The sequence below is a fragment of the Moschus berezovskii genome, chromosome 6, assembly GCF_049115385.1.
Source record: "Moschus berezovskii isolate FMDL1 chromosome 6, NW_MosBer_1.0, whole genome shotgun sequence".
NCBI lineage: Eukaryota > Metazoa > Chordata > Mammalia > Artiodactyla > Moschidae > Moschus > Moschus berezovskii.
The window spans coordinates 8,343,238-8,362,595 of record NC_142465.1 but is presented as its reverse complement, the minus strand read 5'-3'; the positions used below and the strand labels follow the sequence as shown (position 1 = coordinate 8,362,595).

Genomic DNA, 19,358 nt, shown 5'->3' with positions numbered 1-19,358 from the left:
GGAACTCCTACCACCTCTAATCAAATAACTTTTCTGACCTCCAGTATAGCAGATCTTCTAACACCTGCCCTAAAGATTTCAGAATTGCTCTGAACCAGTGTTTGCTGTGTGGTTCCCACTTGTTCGTTTTCTGAATGGCTAAATGTTTGCTATAGTCTTGTCTATGTGTAATCATTGCATACTGTTTATGTGCAGGACAGGCAGTCACTAGGCCAAGAGTACCTGCAACAATCCACCCACCCGCCTTGGCCCCAGCAAGCCTGCGTAAAAGGGAACTAAGTCTAGGCAAGCGACAGCTTCCAGTTTCCTTTCTCATGACTCTTGTCACCACCTTGGAAGAAACAGCTCGGTTAAGGCGTAATTTTTAGATGCATGCTGAAAGTTCCAGACTGAGTTCATACAAATGAGTCCATGAAACTCATTGCCTAGATACCTTAGGATGAACCAGAGAAGTAAGTTCTTCCTTACCATGTATTTCATGTCGGCTGCGGGGGGCGAGACGTTGGCCCGCGCTTCATTGTGAAATCTGATGCACTCCTCTATAAACGTCTTATTCGTGATGGAGGGAACTTTGGGAGGCGATTTACTGGCTACCAGACAGAGACCTAAGGTCCATAAATAGCTCAGTTTCTTCCTGAGAATCATGGTGGGACGCGGAGAACGCTCTGGCTCGCAGGCCAGTAACGGCTCAGTCAGTCGGGCTTTCCTGGCCCCTGGCGGCTGGCTCTGGCTTCTGGCCAGAGCGTGAGGCCGGTGTGCGCATGCGCAGAGAGCGGGCTCCCCACAGAGGGCCGCAACGGACGGCCTGCTCGCCTGTACAGTCCTAGGCTGCAGGATAAGGCCTTGAGTCGCTTTGTGGTGCAGGTTTACCCATTCATGCACCCATTCAAGGTGCTTTGAGCCAATCCGGAATCACTGCAGAGGGGGCCTGGATTGTAAAACAGATTGCAACATGCAGGCAACACATCTATGGAAAAGGGCAGCGTGTATAGGATGCCGACAGTGGACCCGGCCTGTGCAAGCAAAGCCCTATAGAGTGGTCGACTTATAGATTCAGCTTCGGGTATGGCTTTAAAAAAGTTCATTGTTTGGAATAAAGTTAAGCATCATATTGTGAGTTTCCTCAGAGACTGGCAACAAAACTCGAAAAGGCATTTTAAATACTTGATGACATACAGATCCTTATTACCGTGTCAAACACTTAATTATTTAATAATTTGCTTCTGTTTTCTCAGCTGAAGAGATTGACTGCCTCAAACGATGAACATAGACATGTTTAACAGTGGACAATATCTTTCCTTCTTTATACTTAAATATGGAACAGAGCTACCATTTAGAGACTAGTAAACTTAAGTTACGGAGAAGGCAATGGCAAGCCACTCCAGTACTCTTGCCTAGAAAATCCCATGGATGGAGGAGCCTGGTAGGCTGCAGTCCGTGGGGTCGCTAAGGGTCAGACACGACTGAGCGACTTTACTTTCACTTTTCACTTTCACGCATTGGAGAAGGAAATGGCAACCCACTCCAGTGTTCTTGCCTGGAGAATCCCAGGGACGGGGGAGCCTGGTGGGCTTCTGTCTATGGGGTCACACAGAGTCGGACACGAATGAAGTGACTTAGCAGCAGCAGCAGCAAACTTCAGTTAAAGGACTGCTTTGGTTGGGATGCTGAAGACTAGGACAGAGTACAACTGATTGCTTATTTTACCTATGTTGTAATACAAATCAACTTCATTTGGCCTAATGTTTTAAACCCATTATATCCCATACTATTAACTGTGAAGAAGGCTGATCGCCGAAGAATCGATGCTTTTGAACTGTGGTGTTGGAGAAGACTCTTGAGAGTCCCTTATACTGCAAGGAGATCCAACCAGTCCATTCTAAAGGAGATCAATCCTGGATGTTCATTGGAGGGACTGATGCTAAAGCTGAAACTGCAATACTTTGGCCACCTCATGCGACGAGTTGACTCACTGGAAAAGACTCTGATGCTGGGAAAGGTTGGGGGCGGGAGGAGAAGGGGACGACGGAGAATGAGATGGCTGGATGGCATCACCGACTCTGTGGACATGAGTTTGAGTGAACTCTGGGAGTTGGTGATGGACAGGGAGGCCTGGCGTGCTGTGATTCATGGGGTCACAGAGAGTCGGACACGACTGAGCAACTGAACTGAACTGAACTGAACTGATTATTCAATAAGGAACCAGCATTTTACAACCTGGCCTTAGATGATATTTTCCAGTATTTCTGTGTTTCAAACAAATGTCTTTATTTAATTATTGGAGGTTTTTTTATAATTGCATTTAATTCAAATGAACACATACATTTACATTTACTGATATTCTAGTCAATTAACGTTGCCACTGAAAGAAAAAAATTGATACAAATAGTTATTTGTTAAAATAGAAAGCAGGAAATTAAATTATAAAATAGGGGAAAAGAAAGGATTCTAATGGAAATTCTGTAGAGCAATAGGTAGGTTTTTAAGCTTTTTGTTTGTTTATTTATTGATTACATTACATTTGTAGGCAGAGAATATGAGCTATGTGATATAAAGCCTTTGCTGTTGGAACACAGATAAAAAAATAGATAAAGAGAATAAAGAGTCAAGAAGTATCCACATATACATCCCAGAACTTGTGTATAACAGAGGTGGCATTTCTGATGAGTTTGGTGAAAAAATTCTCATATAATTCTCATCCCAGGTGGTACCAGTGGTAAAGAAACTGCCTGCCAATGCAGGAGACATAAGAGACACAGGTTCAATCCCTGGGTCAGGAAGATCCCCTAGAGGAGGAAATGGTAACCCACTCCAGTGTTCTTGCCTGGAGAATTCCATGGACAGAGGAGCCTGGTAGGCTTCGGTCTGTGGGATCCATAGGGTCGCAAAGAGTTGGACATGACTGAAGCGACTTGTTATGCAGTGTGTGTATATTTAAAAATATAAGACTTAATCTCTTCCTTACACAAAAGTAAATTCCATATTAAACCTTAGGGTGGCTGCGGCGCAGACGCGAGGGACGCCGGCCCCGGAGGCGCAGACGCGGCACAACCGACCACGAAAAGAAGCACGGCCCTGAGGAGCTACCCACGCCTGAGGCCAGGGCCAGCGGCCGAGAGGAACTATCCCACGTCCAATAGGCGGTGGCTGCACGGGCGCAGGAGGGCCGAGAGGAGCTACTCCACGTTCAAGGTCAGGAGGGGCGGCCTTGAGGAGATACCCTTCATCCAAGGTAAGGTGCAGCGGCTGCGCTTTCTTGGAGCAGCTGTGAAGAGATATCCCACGCCCAAGGTAAGAGAAACCCAAATAGGTATTGCGAGGGGGCATCAGAGGGCAGACACACTGAAATCATAATCACAAGAAACTAGTCAATCTGATCACATGGACCACAGCCGAATGTGGTCCACTGGAGAAGGGAATGGCAAACCATTTCAGTATACTTGCCTTGAGAACCCCATGAACAGTATGAAAAGGGAAAATGATAGGATACTGAATGAGGAATTCTCCAGGTCAGTAGGTGCCCAGTATGCTGCTGGAGATCAGTGGAGAAATAACTCCAGAAGGAATGAAGGGATGGAGTCAAAGCAAAACCTATACCCAGTTGTGGATGTGACCGGTGATAGAAGCAAGGCCCTGTGCTGTAAAGAGCAATATTGCATAGGAACCTGGAATGTTAGGTCCATGAATCAAGGCAAATTGGAAGTGGTCAAACAGGAGATGACAAGAGTGAACGTCGACATTCTAGGAATCAGTGAACTAAAATGGACTGGAATGGGTGAATTTAATTCAGATGACCATTATATCTACTACTGTGGGCAGGGATCCCTTAGAAGAAATGGAGTAGCCATCTTGTCAACAAAAGAGTCCAAAATGCAGTACTTGGATGCAGTCTTAAAAACAACAGAATGATTTCTGTTCGTTTCCAAGGCAAACCATTCAATATTACAGTAATCCAAGCCTAGGCCCCAACCAGTAATGCTGAAGAAGCCGAAGTTGAATGGTTCTATGAAGACCTATAAGACCTTATAGAACTAACACCCAAAAAAGATGTCCTTTTCATTATAGGGAACTGGAATGCAAAAGTAGGAAGCCAAGAAACACCTGGAGTAAGAGGCAAATTTGACCTTGGAGCATGGAATGAAGCAGGGCAAAGGCTAATAGAGTTTTGTCAAGAGAAAGCACTGGTCATAGCAAACACCGTTTTCCAAAAACACAAGAGAAGACTCTCCACATGGACATCACCAGATGGTCAACACCAAAATCAGATTGATTATATTCTTTGCAGCCAAAGATGGGGAATCTCTATACAGTCAGCAAAAACAAGACCAGCAAAAACAAGACTGTGGCTCAGATCATGAACTCCTTATTGCCAAATTCAGACTTAAATTGAAGAAAGTAGGGAAAACCACTAGACCATTCAGATATGACCTAAATCAAATCCCTTATGATTATACAGTGGAAGTGAGAAATAGATTTAAGGGACTAGATCTGATAGATAGAGTGCCTGATGAACTCTGGATGGAAATTCATGACATTGTACCGGAGACAAGGACCAAGACCATCCCCAAGGAAAAGAAATGCAAAAAAGCAAAATGGCTGTCTGAGGAGGCCTTACAAATAGCTGTGAAAAGAAGAGAAGCGAAAAGCAAAGGAGAAAAGGAAAGATATAAGCATCTGAATGCAGAGTTCCAAAGAATAGCAAGGAGTGATAAGAAAGCCTTCCTCAGTGATCAATGCAAAGAAATAGAGGAAAACAACAGAATAGGAAAAACAAGAGATCTCTTCAAGAAAATTAGAGATCCCAAGGGAACATTTCATGCAAAGATGGGCTCAATTAAGTACAGAAATGGTATGGACCTAACAGAAGCAGAAGATATTAAGAGGTGGCGAGAATACACAGAAGAACTGTACAAGAAAGATCTTCACGACGAAGACAGTCACGATAACATGATCACTGACCTAGAGCCAGACATCTTGGAATGTGAAGTCAAGTGGGCCTTAGAAAGCATCACTATGAACAAAGCTAGTGGAAGTGATGGAATTCCAGTTGAGCTATTTCAAATCTTGAAAGATGACGCTGTGAAAGTGCTGCATTCAATATGCCAGCAAATTTGGAAAACTCAGCAGTGGCCACAGGACTGGAAAAGGTCAGTCTTCATTCCAATCCCAAAGAAAGGCAATGCCAAAGAATGCTCAAACTACCGCACAATTGCACTCATCTCACACGCTAGTAAAGTCATGCTCAAAATTCTCCAAGCCAGGCTTCAGCCATACATGAACCATGAACTTCCAGATGTTCAAGCTGATTTTAGAAAAGGCAGAGGCACCAGAGATCAAATTGCCAACATCTGCTGGATCATGGAGAAAGCAAGAGAGTTACAGAAAAATATCTATTTCCGCTTCATTGCCAAAGCCTTTGACTGTGTGGATCACAATAAACTGTGGAACATTCTGAAAGAGATGGGAATCCCAGACCACCTGACCTGCCTCTTGAGAAACCTGTATGCAGATCAGGAAGCAACAGTCAGAACTGGACATGGAACAACAGACTGGTTCCAAATAGGAAAAGGAATACGTCAAGGCTGTATATTGTCACCTTGCTTATTTAACTTCTATGCAGAGTACATCATGAGGAACGCTGGGCTGGAAGAAGCACAAGCTGGAATCAAGATTGCCGGGAGAAATATCAATAACCTCAGATATGCAGATGACAGTACCCTTATGGCAGAAAGTGAAGAGGAACTCAAAACCTCTTGATGAAAGTGAAAGAGGAGAGTGAAAAGGTTGGCTTGAAGCTCAACATTCAGAAAACAAAGATCATGGCATCTGGTCCCATCACTTCATGGGAAATAGATGGAAAAACAGTGGAAACAGTGTCAGACTTTATTTTTTTAGGCTCCAAAATCACTGCAGGTGCTGATTCAGTTCAGTTCAGTTCAGTTCAGTCGCTCAGTTGTGTCCGACTCTCCACGACCCCATGAATCACAGCACGCCAGGCCTCCCTGTCCATCACCAACTCCCGGAGTTCACTCAAACTCATGTCCACAGAGTCCGTGATGCCATCCAGCCATCTCATTCTTGGTCGTCCCCTTCTCCTCCCGCCCCCAACCTTTCCCAGCATCAGAGTCTTTTCCAGTGAGTCAACTCGTCGCATGAGGTGGCCGAAGGATTGGAGTTTCAGCTTTAGCATCAGTCCTTCCAATGAACACCCAGGATTGATCTCCTTTAGGATGGACTGGTTGGATCTCCTTGCAGTCCAAGGGACTCTCAAGAGTCTTCTCCAGCACCACAGTTCAAAAGCATCGATTCTTCGGCGATCAGCTTTCTTCACAGTCCAACTCTCACATCCATACATGACCACGGGAAAAACCATAGCCTTGACTAGACGGACCTTTGTTGGCAAAGTAATTTCTCTGCTTTTTAATATACTATCAAGGTTGGTCATAACTTTCCTTCCAAGGAGTAAGCGTCTTTTAATTTCATGACAGATGCTGATTTCAGTCCTCTAGTTAGAAGGGATCTCCTATCATTAAAACAGGTAAGCTTCCTGTATCTTATTACTTTATTTCTCTTTTCCCCTCTGCATTAGTCAGAGTTGTCCAGAAAAAAACAGAACCAGTAGGACATATTTCCCCAACCTCTCTTTACATACACACATATACACACAGAGATTTTAAAGAACTGACTTACACAATTATTGGGGCTGGGAAGACCCAAATCTGTAGGGCAAGCTGACAGGTGTAAGATTCAGTAAGAGTTGATGTTGCAGTCTTCAGTCCACTAGAAGTTCAGGCTGAATTTTCATATTGAACTCTGGAGGCAAAATTCAATTGTCTTTGGGAAACTCGGTGTTTGCTTTTAAGGCCTTCAACAGGTTGGATGAAGCCCATCCATACCACGAAGAGTACTCTACTGTACTCAGAGTCTATTAAATGTTAATCACATCTAAAAGCTATCCTCATGAAACATCTATATTCATGTTTGACCAAACAACTGGTCACCACTGTCTAGCCAGGCTGACATAAAATCAACCATCATACTTTTTTATTCTTCTAAACACTTCATGTGCCTATGTTATTACTTTATTCTTCTTTCTTCCTCACATACTGCATTCAATCAATTTACAAATCCTGGCTCTACGTTTAAACTAATCCAATCTCTTCTTCCCATGCTATGGATACCCAATACCTTGGTTAGAACCACAATCATCTGTTACTGGAACAAAGGCAGTAGTATCCTTTTTCTTGGCTTCTCTGTATTCATTCTTGCTTCATTAAAATTTATTTTCCATAGAAAAGCCAGATTACTTCTTTTAAAACATAAGTAACTAAGTAAGTAAGTGTTAGTCGCTCAGTCGTGTCCAACTCTGTGACCCCATGGACTGTACAAGGCTTCTCTGTCCATGAGATTCTCCAGGCAAGAATACGTGAGTGGGTTGCCATTTCCTCCTCCAGGGTATCTCTCCGAGCCAGGGATTGAACCTGGGTCTTCTGAACTGCAAGCAGATTCTTTACTGTCTGAGCCAACAGGGAAGCCCAAACATAAGCACCCCCTTTTCAAAACCCTCTAATGACTTCCTGTCACACAAATCAAATTCAAAATCTAGCTGTGACTCACAAGGCTATGCTGAATCTAAGCATGGCTGTTCTCTGGCCCCCAACCTCCATTCTCCCCTGGTTCACTCTGCTTCAGCTCCTTCCATCAGCTTGAAAGGATGCCCTCTCTTCATGCCTTTTGCATCGACTGTTCCCTTTGCCCATGAATTCCCCTCAGTGAAACCATACCTGATCATACAGCATCTCCTACTCTTAATATCTATCCCATTGACCTTGTCTATTTTTCTTCATTGTATTGTTATCTGACTTTATTTAATTTTGTAGCCTCTATGAGATGGTAACCCTCACTAAAAGAGTGGCTTTTTTGCTTCACTGCTGTATATATATATATATATATATATATATATATAGCACCTGGAATAGATACTGACTCCTTATGCCCTCAGTAAATACTGTTTAATGAATTAATGAAGAAATTATCACTCTTTAGCTTACTAAAAATGTTGTATGTAATTGTTAGCTTCTTTAGAAACTATATCTTATTTGTCAAAGACATATTAGGGGCTCACTAAAGAGAGTCCCTTATACTGCAAGGAGATCCAACCAGTCCATTCTAAAGGAGATCAACCCTGGATGTTCATTGGAGGGACTGATGCTAAAGCTGAAACTGCAATACTTTGGCCACCTCATGCGACGAGTTGACTCACTGGAAAAGACTGTGATGCTGGGAAAGGTTGGGGGCGGGAGGAGAAGGGGACGACGGAGAATGAGATGGCTGGATGGCATCACCGACTCTGTGGACATGAATTTGAGTGTACTCCGGGGGTTGGTGATGGACAGGGAGGCCTGGCGTGCTGTGATTCATGGGGTCGCGGAGAGTCGGACACGACTGAGTGACTGAATTGAACTGAAATACTTTAGACTCAATAAATTATTTAAAAAGCAATCCTGGATAGGCATATATACAGTACTTTTTCTAACATTGGAGATATTTGCAGATTGTAGTTCAATGGATGCTTTCGGAGTTTCAAATACAATCTACTTTGGATCTGCAAACTTTTGAGGTTAACATGTGACTAATTTTCTTTTGTGTGAAGAGAAATAAATTGGCTGTAATAACGAAAGAGCTTTTGTAATGAATTGTTTTGAAAAGTGGCAAACAGTACAATTTATATGATCAACTCATGGTCCAAAGTTCTTGCTTCTATACTAGATGTTTTCTGTGTCTGAAATACTGAAGCAGTTTAGGTGTACTAAACCTAAGTGTTCGGAGCTGGGAAAGATACATTTTAATGTTATTTTGCAGATTATCTATTTGTGGATTAGGCAGTCAGGCACCAGAAGTTTTGGTCTTTGATAACTTTTTAAAAGTTTTTTGTTCTTTTTTGTTTGTTTGTTTATTTTTGCTTTTCTTTTTCTATGGGGGTAATAGGTGGATGAATTTGTATAGATAGGAAAGAAACAGGAATGATTACCTTATACCCATTGACTGCACTCTTTTTCTGCTTTAAAAATGCATTTGTATTTTCACTTACAAAATGGTTCTAACTTGCAAAGTTAGACACATATACTTGGAGGGGAGCTAATTTTGAAAAGATTTAGCAGATTAGAAAAACAACTCCATTTTGTGGGAAGAGAACTGGATTAGGTTTAAAAAGATTTTAGCTCTGATTTGGGCAGCTGACGTTTGGAAATTTGACTCAGGAGAGTTTCAGCATGTTAGAGTAGAATGAAACCTTAGACATATCTCAAACCAGCCCTTTCGTTTCACCTACAAGGCTGACGCCTAAAGACATTGTGTGCAGAGCAAAGAAGAAAAGGAAAGCTTCCCGAATGGCTTTTCACCAGTGTTTTAATTTGTAATTATATATATAATTATATAGTGATCATATATGTATATGTGTAAATGTCCATATATTGAAAGTAATATCTTTGTCTTTAATACTTTACTGCAGTCTTGCCTTTTTAAATAATTGCAAGCTCCTGGAAAGCAGACATTCCAGAATACTCTTAAATTTTTTTCCTTCCCAAAACATCAGCCTGGGAGCTGAACGCTCAGTCTGTGCCCTTTAAAATATGTTAAATAAAATTCACTTTAAGGAAGACCGGCACAACAACCGCCGCGGGGCCCACTTTAGCCCTCTTCCGGCGCAGTACAAGCGCAGACAAGTGCGTCCGCCCAGCTCTCTGCCAAGGCTAGACACGCGCCGGAACTGGTCTCCTAGCATGCCAGGACGCAGAACAGCTCTGCGGCTTTCCCGTGAGTCCGCTAGGGGTCTGGGGCTCCTGTGGCGCATGCAGGCAGAGGAAGCAATGGCAGAAACAGCTGGGCCGCTAGGTGGCGCCAGCGGAGCCAGGACCTAGGCCAAAGATCTATCTCCTTTTCCCCGGAAGTGAGAAGGGCCCCGGCCCGGCGCGCAGAGGGCTGTTGTCAAGGCAACCTACAGACGCGGGTTTGAGTTGGCCAGAGCCTTTGCTGAGAGCTGTCTCTCTTGTGGCTCCTCCCCTCTGAAACGGCCTCAAGGCAGTTCTCTCGGTGGAATTGCTTCAGTGGCGTGCTGTGATTAATGGGGTCGCAAAAAGTCGGACACGACTGAGCGACTGAACTGAACTGAACTGATACCTTTTCCAGCTCTCCTATCTTGGACTTACTCTTTCCCTGGATTGGTTGGGTCAGGTCGGGTTGGTTGCTGCTTGGTTCCTGCCCTAGTCCGTGAATCTCAGGTAGGAAGAGGGTGCTAGTACATTGCAGGTGCTCTTAAGTGTAATCTCAGCTTTTGGGGGAGTGATGTGAGGGCAGTTACTCTGCTGTGTTTGAAATTAGGAATGATCCTAGTTTCCATCAGACACCTGGATCTTTATCCCCAGTTTAAATACGAAATTGTATTTACACATCTCTTTTCCTCTCTCCTTGCTTATGGACTGGATTTGATAAATTTATCCTTCGCTTTTCACTATGTTCTGATTTGGTATAAGCAGCATTATAGCCCCTAATACCAAAAGAGAAGTGATGATAATTGGAGCTGGACAAAATCATCTTTAAAAATAAGGGAAGTGGGAGGTGAGTTCAGTTCGTTTTGGTAGCACAAAAGCTAACATGGAAAGACGTGGTTCTGTTAGTTAACAACCCAGCATTCATTACATGCTAGAAATAACATCTCATGACTTGCCAGCTGTTTGGGTGGAGACAGAAGCCATCAGACCTTACTCTTCTCTCCTCTTTCTACCCTATCCCCAGCATACCCCAACTACATATTCAGTGCTTTAGGGAAAAGACAGCCCTTGGTATGCAATCCAGGATTAGCTCCAAGCCATTTGTTTGAAATTCTGATCCTTTTACCACCAAGTTTAGGTTTCTGGGCTTCCCTGGTGGCTCAGATGGTAAAGCGTCTGCCTGCAATGCCAGAGACTGGTTCGATCCCTGGGTCGGGAAGATCCCCTGTAGAAGGAAATGGCAACCCACTCCAGTACTGTTGCCTGAAAAATTCCACGGACTGAGGAGCCTGGTAGGCTACAGTCCATGTGGTCACAAAGAGTCGGACACGACTGAGCCACTTCACTTCACTTTAGGTTTCTGGCGTTCCTTAGTCTCTGCAGCTAATTCCCCTCCCCTTCCCTATTGCTTGTACCGGAAATGGTGTAGCACTGAAAAGAGGTCTGAAACCTGTATGACTTCAAACTCTGCAATAACTAGCAAATAATTTGCAAAGTAAAATTCACTTCTCTGGGTCTGAAAGTCAGAAGGTTGAGCTGTTTTATCAATGCTAGTAATTGTTATTATGAAATAACACATATCTGAATTGACTGAATTCACTTTAACAAATATTTAAGCTCCTACTACTTTCATGTTAAGTGCTGAGCTATAGGGTGAGGAAAACCAGTAGTAATCTGCCTTTTTGAGGATTATAGTTAGAGTGGTGAAGAATAATAGCTACTCTTCTTTATGCTTAATATGCTTTAAACACCTTATCTAATTTTTTGAAGACAGAATTTATAGAGGGGCATTATGATCATGTCATAATTAAGTGCAGAGCTGTGAAACTAAGGATATGTTTCAAGTGTATTCAGGTATTTGATTTTGCATTAGTTTATTGACTTTAGTAAGCATCTGCTATATTAAAGGCATGAGATACTAACCTTTGTGGTCTTGAGTGTTTATTTGGGAGATAAAAAGAGCTAATTACAGTGAAGAATGATGACTGTCATGCCTGGGGAAAGGAACGAGGAGACCATGGACATTTAAGGGTATAGATTTTGTTGTTTCTATTATTTTCACGGAAGGTACGGTGACTTAAAGTGGCCTATAGTGATTTGAAATGGCTATAATGTTGTGCTGTACTTCAGTCGTGTCCAACTCTGTGCAACCCTATGGACTATAGCCTGCCAGGCTCCTCTGTCCATGCATTTCTCCAGACAAGAATACTGGAGTGGCTTGCCAGGGGATCTTCCCCATCTAGGAATAGAACCTGTGTCTCTTGGGCCTCCTTCATTGGCAGGGGTGTTCTTTACCACGAGTGCCACGTGGGAAGCTGGACGATAATGTTACTAAGGTATAAATAATGTGAGGCTGATGTATGGAGTCAGGTAGCTGATTGTTTACCACCTCTGTTTCAACTCGGGTTTGTTGGCCACTAATCATCCTGGCAAATACAATAGCGCTTGTGAAGTGACTAAAAGTGCTGGGTCTTCTTTGCTGCTCAGGCTTTTCTCTGGTTCTGGTGAGTGGGGGCTGCTGTCTAGTTGAGGTGCACGGGCTTCTCACTGTGGCGGCTTCTCTTTTGTGGAGCATGGGCTCCAGGGCATCTGGCTTCCACAGCTGTGGCATGCGGGCTCAGTAGTTGTGGCTCCTGTGCCCTAGAGCACAGGCTCAATATTTGTGGCGCATGGGCTTCATTGCTCCATGGCATTTGGGATCTTCCTGGATCAGGAATCGAACCTGAGTCTCCTGCATTGGCAGGCAGACTCTTCACCACTGAGTCACCAGAGGAGCCACAAAGTTTCTTCCTTCTGAAAGCTATCTCTGAAAAGAAAGCCATTTGCTAGTGCTGTCAGGGTGTTCTCAAATCTAATGACCTGGGATGCTTTCAGAATGAATCTGCTGTTGATTGGTAAATCTTCCTGACTTTGCTCATGCAGTAGAACCCCAGGCTTAGGGCAAGGGAATTTTTGGAGAGAGGGCTCTGGAAATGGGTGTCAATGGGGAAGATCAACAGCCAAGAGTCGGACGTGACTCAGCAACTCAACAACAACAGCAACAGCAAGATGAAGAGAAGAGAGTTTTATCTGAGTCAAAATTGAGGACTGTAGTGGGCAGGGCTTCCCGGGTGGCACTAGTGGAAAAGAACCTACCTGCCAATGCAGGAGACCTAAGAGGCATGGGTTCAGTCCCTGGGCCAGGAAGATTCCCTGGAGGAGAGCATGGCAACCCACTCCAATTTCTTATCTGGAGAATCCCATGGACAGAGCAGCCTGGCCAGCTGCAGTCCATAGGGTCACACACAGTCAAACACGGTTTGAAGTGACTAGCATGCATGCAGGAGGCCCAAAGCCTGGAAAACATCCTCTCAGATAGCTCTGAGGAAATGCCCTGGAGCAGACTGGTTCTCAGCACAGTTTTATATCTTGTCATTACAACATCATAACAGGAGTACATTCCTTCAAGATTTCAAAAAGACATCTACACAGTGAGTCAGTATCACCTGGAATGGGAACTTAATCATTGAAGGTACGAGTCAGTACTGCTTAAAATCTTAGCTCCTGTCTGACCTGCACTTCCATCTTCAGATCTTTCTCACTCTGATCATCCTGCCTTGCTTTTATAAGGTGATTAATTGGGTCCCCCAGACAATTCAGGATAATCTCCATATTTTGAAATCCTAACTTAATCATATCTGGAAAGCTTTTCACCATTTAAGGTAACATATTCACAGAGTCTGATGATTAGGACATGAACGTCTTCAGGGAGGCCATTGCTCAGACTAATATTTATCCCATAAATGTGGCCCCACATAATGTAGTTGCCTCACAGAAAGTTGATTTTGATGAAAGACGGAAAAGTGATTAACCACCTGACTTCTTTCCATGTAATATTATTATGTAATTTGTATGACTTATTTAAAATTAGATTAAGAATTATTATTTTATATTGCTTTACCTTTTTCAAAGTATACTGCTTGGTAAATACATGAACTTGAATGGATTTGGAGGTTAAAGGTGTTGCTGCTTCTCCTACAACTCAAACTCAGCCATTCTCTGGAAGAAAGAAGCCACTTCAAGTATGTATGCTATATAATTTTCCTCTTGTAGGATGATTCCTTAAATAATTTTCTGACTCCTTTCTTCATGTTTTTATGACAATTCATACTCCCAAATATTTAGAATTAATACTTAGATTTGAATAACTGAAAAAAATTGAAGATAATCATTACTTGAAAATTGATCATTACTTGAATGTTTTATTTTTAATTAAGCTTATTATCATTATTTTCTTCTTATTATTTAAAAATTGTCTATGTATGTCTGCATACATATAAAATATAAAAAATTAAAAAGTAGAAAGAAGAAAATAATATATTTTGTGTTAGCTAGGTAGGAAAAGAATCTGGGCTTCTACTGCTAGGATTTTCATTCTTTTCAACCTTCATAATATCACTACTGTATATTATTGATTAGGTGTAAGTTTAAAGCTACTTTGTCCCTGTAATCACCACAGAATTGAGCAAACATAAAATTGAGTTTATAAATACATAACATTGATATTTATTTCCTTGCTATTCTTACTGTTTCAAATATTGAATGCCATTTATCAGCAAACACAATAAATGTTTCAGTAGTTTATATTACTTTATTCTTACAACAAACCTTTGAGTTAGGTATTATTATTAACCTCCCTTATTTATTTTTATCTATCTATTTACCTGGGAGAAGGAAGGATTTATTACTTACAGCAAGTAAGGAGAACAGTAGGGACGTTTTCCCAAAGCAGAGTCTCCCTGAACTGCAAAACTGGGGAAATTTTAAGCTAAGGGTCCATGCATGTTCATGATGGGGCTTGAGCAGAGGAGAATTGAGCATAGAACTGGGGCAAAGGTTGACAGAGTCCAGGCTTTACTTGACTGAAGTCAGAAGGGTCAACAGCATCATTCCATCCTCCACCTCGGAGGGGGCCTTAGTTCCAAATAAACCTATAACATTCCTCTCTGAGATGTTTCAGGGTTCCTTCCAGAGTTAATTAGAGACGGGTGTCAGGACTCACTAAAGCTCAGGTTCTTTATTTCTGGCTGCAGAAAGAGTTTAGGGAGAGACAGAGTGATAGGTAAGAAGTAGGTTTGTTTATAGGTACACATTCCACAGACAGAATGTGGTCCATCCCAAAAGGTAAGGGTGGCCCTGGGAGAAGCACGTTCCACAGAGTGTGGCCCACCTCCCAAGGGGACAGGCCTCACCTGCTTTTAGATATGGAAGAACTGAGGCTCCTAGAGATTAAGTGACTGCTAGAGATTAAGCAATTAGGATTTTGAACTTCAGTTCTGACTTCAGTATCCGTGCTCTTTCCTCTGTGTTCAGCCATCTCCCTTATATACATGAGTGACAGCTTTGGGGGTTTTATGGTTCACAATATTATGGGTTAAATCTGAACTATTTGATAATTTTAATCAAAGCAGCCCTTCTTGGGAGAGGGTATACAGGTGTAAATTCAGAGAATATGTGGCAAATCTCTGTACATTTTATGCAGTTTTGCTGTGAACCTAAAACTCTTCTATGGGCTGTACAGTCTCTCAACTTTGCAGTTTTTTTGAGAACACATAGGCAATTTGTAAATAAATGAACATGGCTGTGTGCCAATGAAACCTTTAGCATAAAAACAAAGCTGAGTCTAGATTTCTGATCTCTGGCCTAGGGATTTGCAAACTATAATTTATCTTTATTCTGGATTGGCTAGCACAATTTTATTGTAACTAGACAGGAAAGATAACTGCCATTCTGAAATATTTATCCCTATGGCCTCATTATTAGATAGACCTGTTTAACAGATTTTAATAAGTCTGTTAAAACGTTTTCTGGGGAATAATAACGATCAAGATGACGATGAAAACTACATCTATATTGTGTTTAGATCCTCTGTCCATAGAGAACCCCATGGTCAGAGGAGTCTGACAGGCTACAGTCCATGGGGTCGCAAAGAGGCAGAGACAACTGAACAACTAACACTCACTGTTCACTCTTTCATATATATGAGATTATATTTTAGATTTATTATTAATTAGATAGAATCAATATATGATATACATGTTTTTATTTTATTATTATATATTAAATATGTATACATCCATTTAGATGATCATCTTGTGACTTTACTTTCCTGCATTTTAACTATTTATTGGGACAGTACTTAAAACAATGCCATATTTAGGTTGATATTGAGCTGAATTTTTCTCTGGACTTTTCTCATAGTCTGAGTGATGAAGCCCAGTCTAGAATATAATTTCTGTACTTGCTATCAATATAAAAATGACCCATTAGATAATATTTCACAAATAAGCTGTAAGAGCTTATAAATAAATTATTTCCTGCTTTTATTAACTTTAGCTTTCCCTAAGATTCCTACATAGTTCTTATTCCATGATGGCTAAGCTCACTGTAATTTTCAGGTCTTCGCCTGTTTCCCTCCCCACCCACAGGTACATAAAGATGACATTTTATTGTCAATGTATTGAGACATTCTATTTTTTTAATATATTTATTTTTAATTGAAGGATAATTACTTTACAGAATTTTGTTGTTTTCTGTCAAACCTCAACATGAATCAGCAATAGGTATCCATATAATCCCTCCCTTTGAACCCATTTTTTTTGCAATAAAATCAAATATTTACAAACATACACCTGTATGTATCAGTCATTTTTTTGCTTAAATCCTATACTATGTTCCCATTTCCTTTGGGATAAAGTCCAGGTTCCTTAATTTGCATTGTAACTGAACAGCTCTGTCCACTGCCTCTCACACTCTGGATTTCAGTCTTTTCTGTCAGCGCTTGTCTGTGGGCCTGTGCAGTACAAGTTCTTCCTCCTGGCTGGAGCAGTTTTCTCCCTTCTCCCTTCGTCTGGCTAACTAACTCCTTCCTATCCTTCAGAGCTCCATTTAAAGTTTCCTTTTTTATTTTCAAAAAAAGCTACCTCAGTTCCCTAGACTAGGTTGGGTACACATGCTCTGTGCAGCTGCTCTGTCTCAGCGTGTATTTTCCACATTGTCTGAGTGAATGTCTTCCCGAGCAGAGTCCCATGCTGCTTATTATCCTATCTCTGCATATCAAGCACAGTAGGGATGGGGCTTCCTAAATATTTCTTACGTAAGCTTACTGAGAAAAATTATAATTGGTCTTGTTGCATTGGCGCACTGGTTATCTTTTAAAGTATAAATAAATGACACGTGCATACTGATTCTAATTTTTTTAATTAAAGCAAAGATTGACCTCCAAATCATGTGCTATGGAGGATCCTTGCCTACATGTGTAAGTTACATTTCTTCACATTTGAACTGTTTAATGAGTAAATATGTAAATATACATTGACAAGCAAAAAAAGAAAGATAAATTATATATACAGCTATGATTATGAACTATAGAAAAATTTATGTACATGTTGATGCCCTGAAAATTATTCTGTCCAAAGTATTTCTTGTGATAGGATGGTAGGACTAAGGCTAATACTTCTCTTGTTGTTTAATTTTCTTTAGTATTATTTTTATGTTTTCCTGAAAAAGTTAAAATATTGTTTTATTTAGAAAATTCAGCTAAAATCATTTATTTAAAAATTTATATAAAATATTGCACTTTTATTGGGATAATCAAAATGGATTTAATGGGCAGTATATCTGTGCTTTAATCTAATCTTGAGGAATATGACAATTTTATCAGTCTTATTAAAGTGATTTAATTTTGGACTGGAATATATTAATTGTTATATATTTAAAATTTTTTCTTTTTAAAATTTGGAAGGATATGATTTTTATATTCTTTCAAATATTGGGTTGGCCAAAATATTCATCTGGGTTTTTCTGTAACATCTTATGGAAAAATCCAAATGAACTTTTTGGCCAATCCAGTATATTAGATTACAGGGCTTCTTGGAAAATAGAAATTAAAAAGTAATGTATTAACCTGAACTATATAAAAATGACATTTTTATAGATTAACAATGGGCAAATATCAGCAATTTCACACGTTCCACAAAAGAGGTACCTGTTTGCTCATCCAAAGAACAGAGCTAGGTGTACATGCTAGATACAATATTGAGTATGTGATGACAGTCAGTTGTTTGCTGGAAAATGTCTAACAACTGGTTTTCTAGACATGTTCTAAAAGTTTATCATATATTTTACTTGCTAATTATAAATAAAATTAAGTATATTTTAAGTTGATTATACACTTTATGTGAAAATATCGATCAGGGTGAATATTGGTTGCTATTTTCATTTATTATAGAGTGACATGAGTGATTTCTTTGCTGAATCAAGTAATAGTTTTGAATACTAGAATAATATTTCCTCATATTTTGTTATTCACCATGTGACACAGGTAATACTTTAAGTTTAATATGCACTACTAACGTTTTCTACACACCTTTATCAGCCTTGGAAATCAACAAAACGATATATCAAGGCCTGATTCATAACATCTGCCCATTTCTGTGTAAATAATCCCACTGTGGCTGATTTTAGTCCATCACTGAACACGGAGTTCGAAAGAGATGCCAGCCATGTATTGCCATTCAGATATGATAGCTATAAATAACCTCTATAAAGCAAGAAATAGTGAAGTATGGTAAAGCTATTAAGAAGTGATGGGTTTTGAATATTTATTACCTTTGTTTTTCATATAATTGATGTAATTATAAGTTTACATAATTTTATTCTTAATAATTATGTGTTAATAACCTGTGCAAAATATTACTGAACATTTAACAAAAGCCTCTCACAGCTGGTAAGAGCCAGCACAGCATTGGCTTCAGTTCACCTGTTTATATAGTAAGATATAGCATATATGACTTACAACTATTAAAGAGTCATTAAAAAATAATTATGGGATACATAACTGTTTCTTTCAGGGTACCACAACTTGATCTGGGAAGCCTTGTTGGCTCTGATGATGAGGTAACTGGTATTTCATATTATAAACATCTGAACACAGTGTTATAGGTAGCATATCACTAGTGTCATTTAATTTTAGTTTTTAGGATGATTTACCATATATGCCACTTCAGTTCAGTTCAGTTCAGTCTCTCAGTCGTGTCCGACTCTCTGCGACCCCGTGAATCACAGCATGCCAGGCCTCCCTGTCTATTACCAACTCCCTGAGTTCACTCAAACTCATGTCCACAGAGTTGGTGATGCCATCCAGCCATCTCATTCTCGGTCGTCCCCTTCTCCTCCCGCCCCCAACCTTTCCCAGCATCAGAGTCTTTTCCAGTGAGTCAATTCTTTGCATGAGGTGGCCAAAGTATTGGAGTTTCAGCTTTAGCATCAGTCCCTCCAATGAACACCCAAGATTGATCTCCTTTAGAATGGACTGGTTGGATCTCCTTGCGGTACAAGGGACTCTCAAGAGTCTTCTCCAACACCACAGTTCAAAAGCATCAATTCTTCAGCGATCAGCTTTCTTCACAGTCCAACTCTCACATCCATACATGACCACAGGAAAAACCATAGCCTTGACTAGACGGACCTTGGTTGGCAAAGTAATGTCTCTGCTTTTTAATATACTATCTAGGTTGGTTAGTACAACACATATTCATTTTAACCCAA

The 19,358-nt window shown here is 40.8% G+C and overlaps 2 protein-coding genes across 4 annotated transcripts in view; one reads left to right on the top strand and one right to left on the bottom strand.

Moving 5' to 3' along the window:
* The window catches only part of GLIPR1L1 (GLIPR1 like 1), a 45,960-nt gene extending 45,315 nt beyond the window's left edge, over positions 1-645 (bottom strand). The window contains exon 1 of the mRNA XM_055395433.1: positions 469-645. Coding sequence (XP_055251408.1) covers positions 469-645 — 177 coding nt within the window. The remainder of the gene's footprint in view (positions 1-468) is intronic.
* A 9,337-nt stretch (positions 646-9,982) lies between these two features.
* Positions 9,983-19,358, top strand: part of CAPS2 (calcyphosine 2) — a 49,104-nt gene continuing 39,728 nt past the window's right edge. For all 3 annotated transcript variants that reach the window (XM_088836804.1, XM_088836805.1, XM_055396095.2), the window contains exons 1-4: positions 9,983-10,280; positions 13,722-13,831; positions 17,018-17,067; positions 18,662-18,707. In XM_088836804.1, coding sequence (XP_088692930.1) covers positions 13,751-13,831; positions 17,018-17,067; positions 18,662-18,707 — 177 coding nt within the window. In that variant the 5' untranslated portion in view covers positions 9,983-10,280; positions 13,722-13,750. The remainder of the gene's footprint in view (positions 10,281-13,721; positions 13,832-17,017; positions 17,068-18,661; positions 18,708-19,358) is intronic.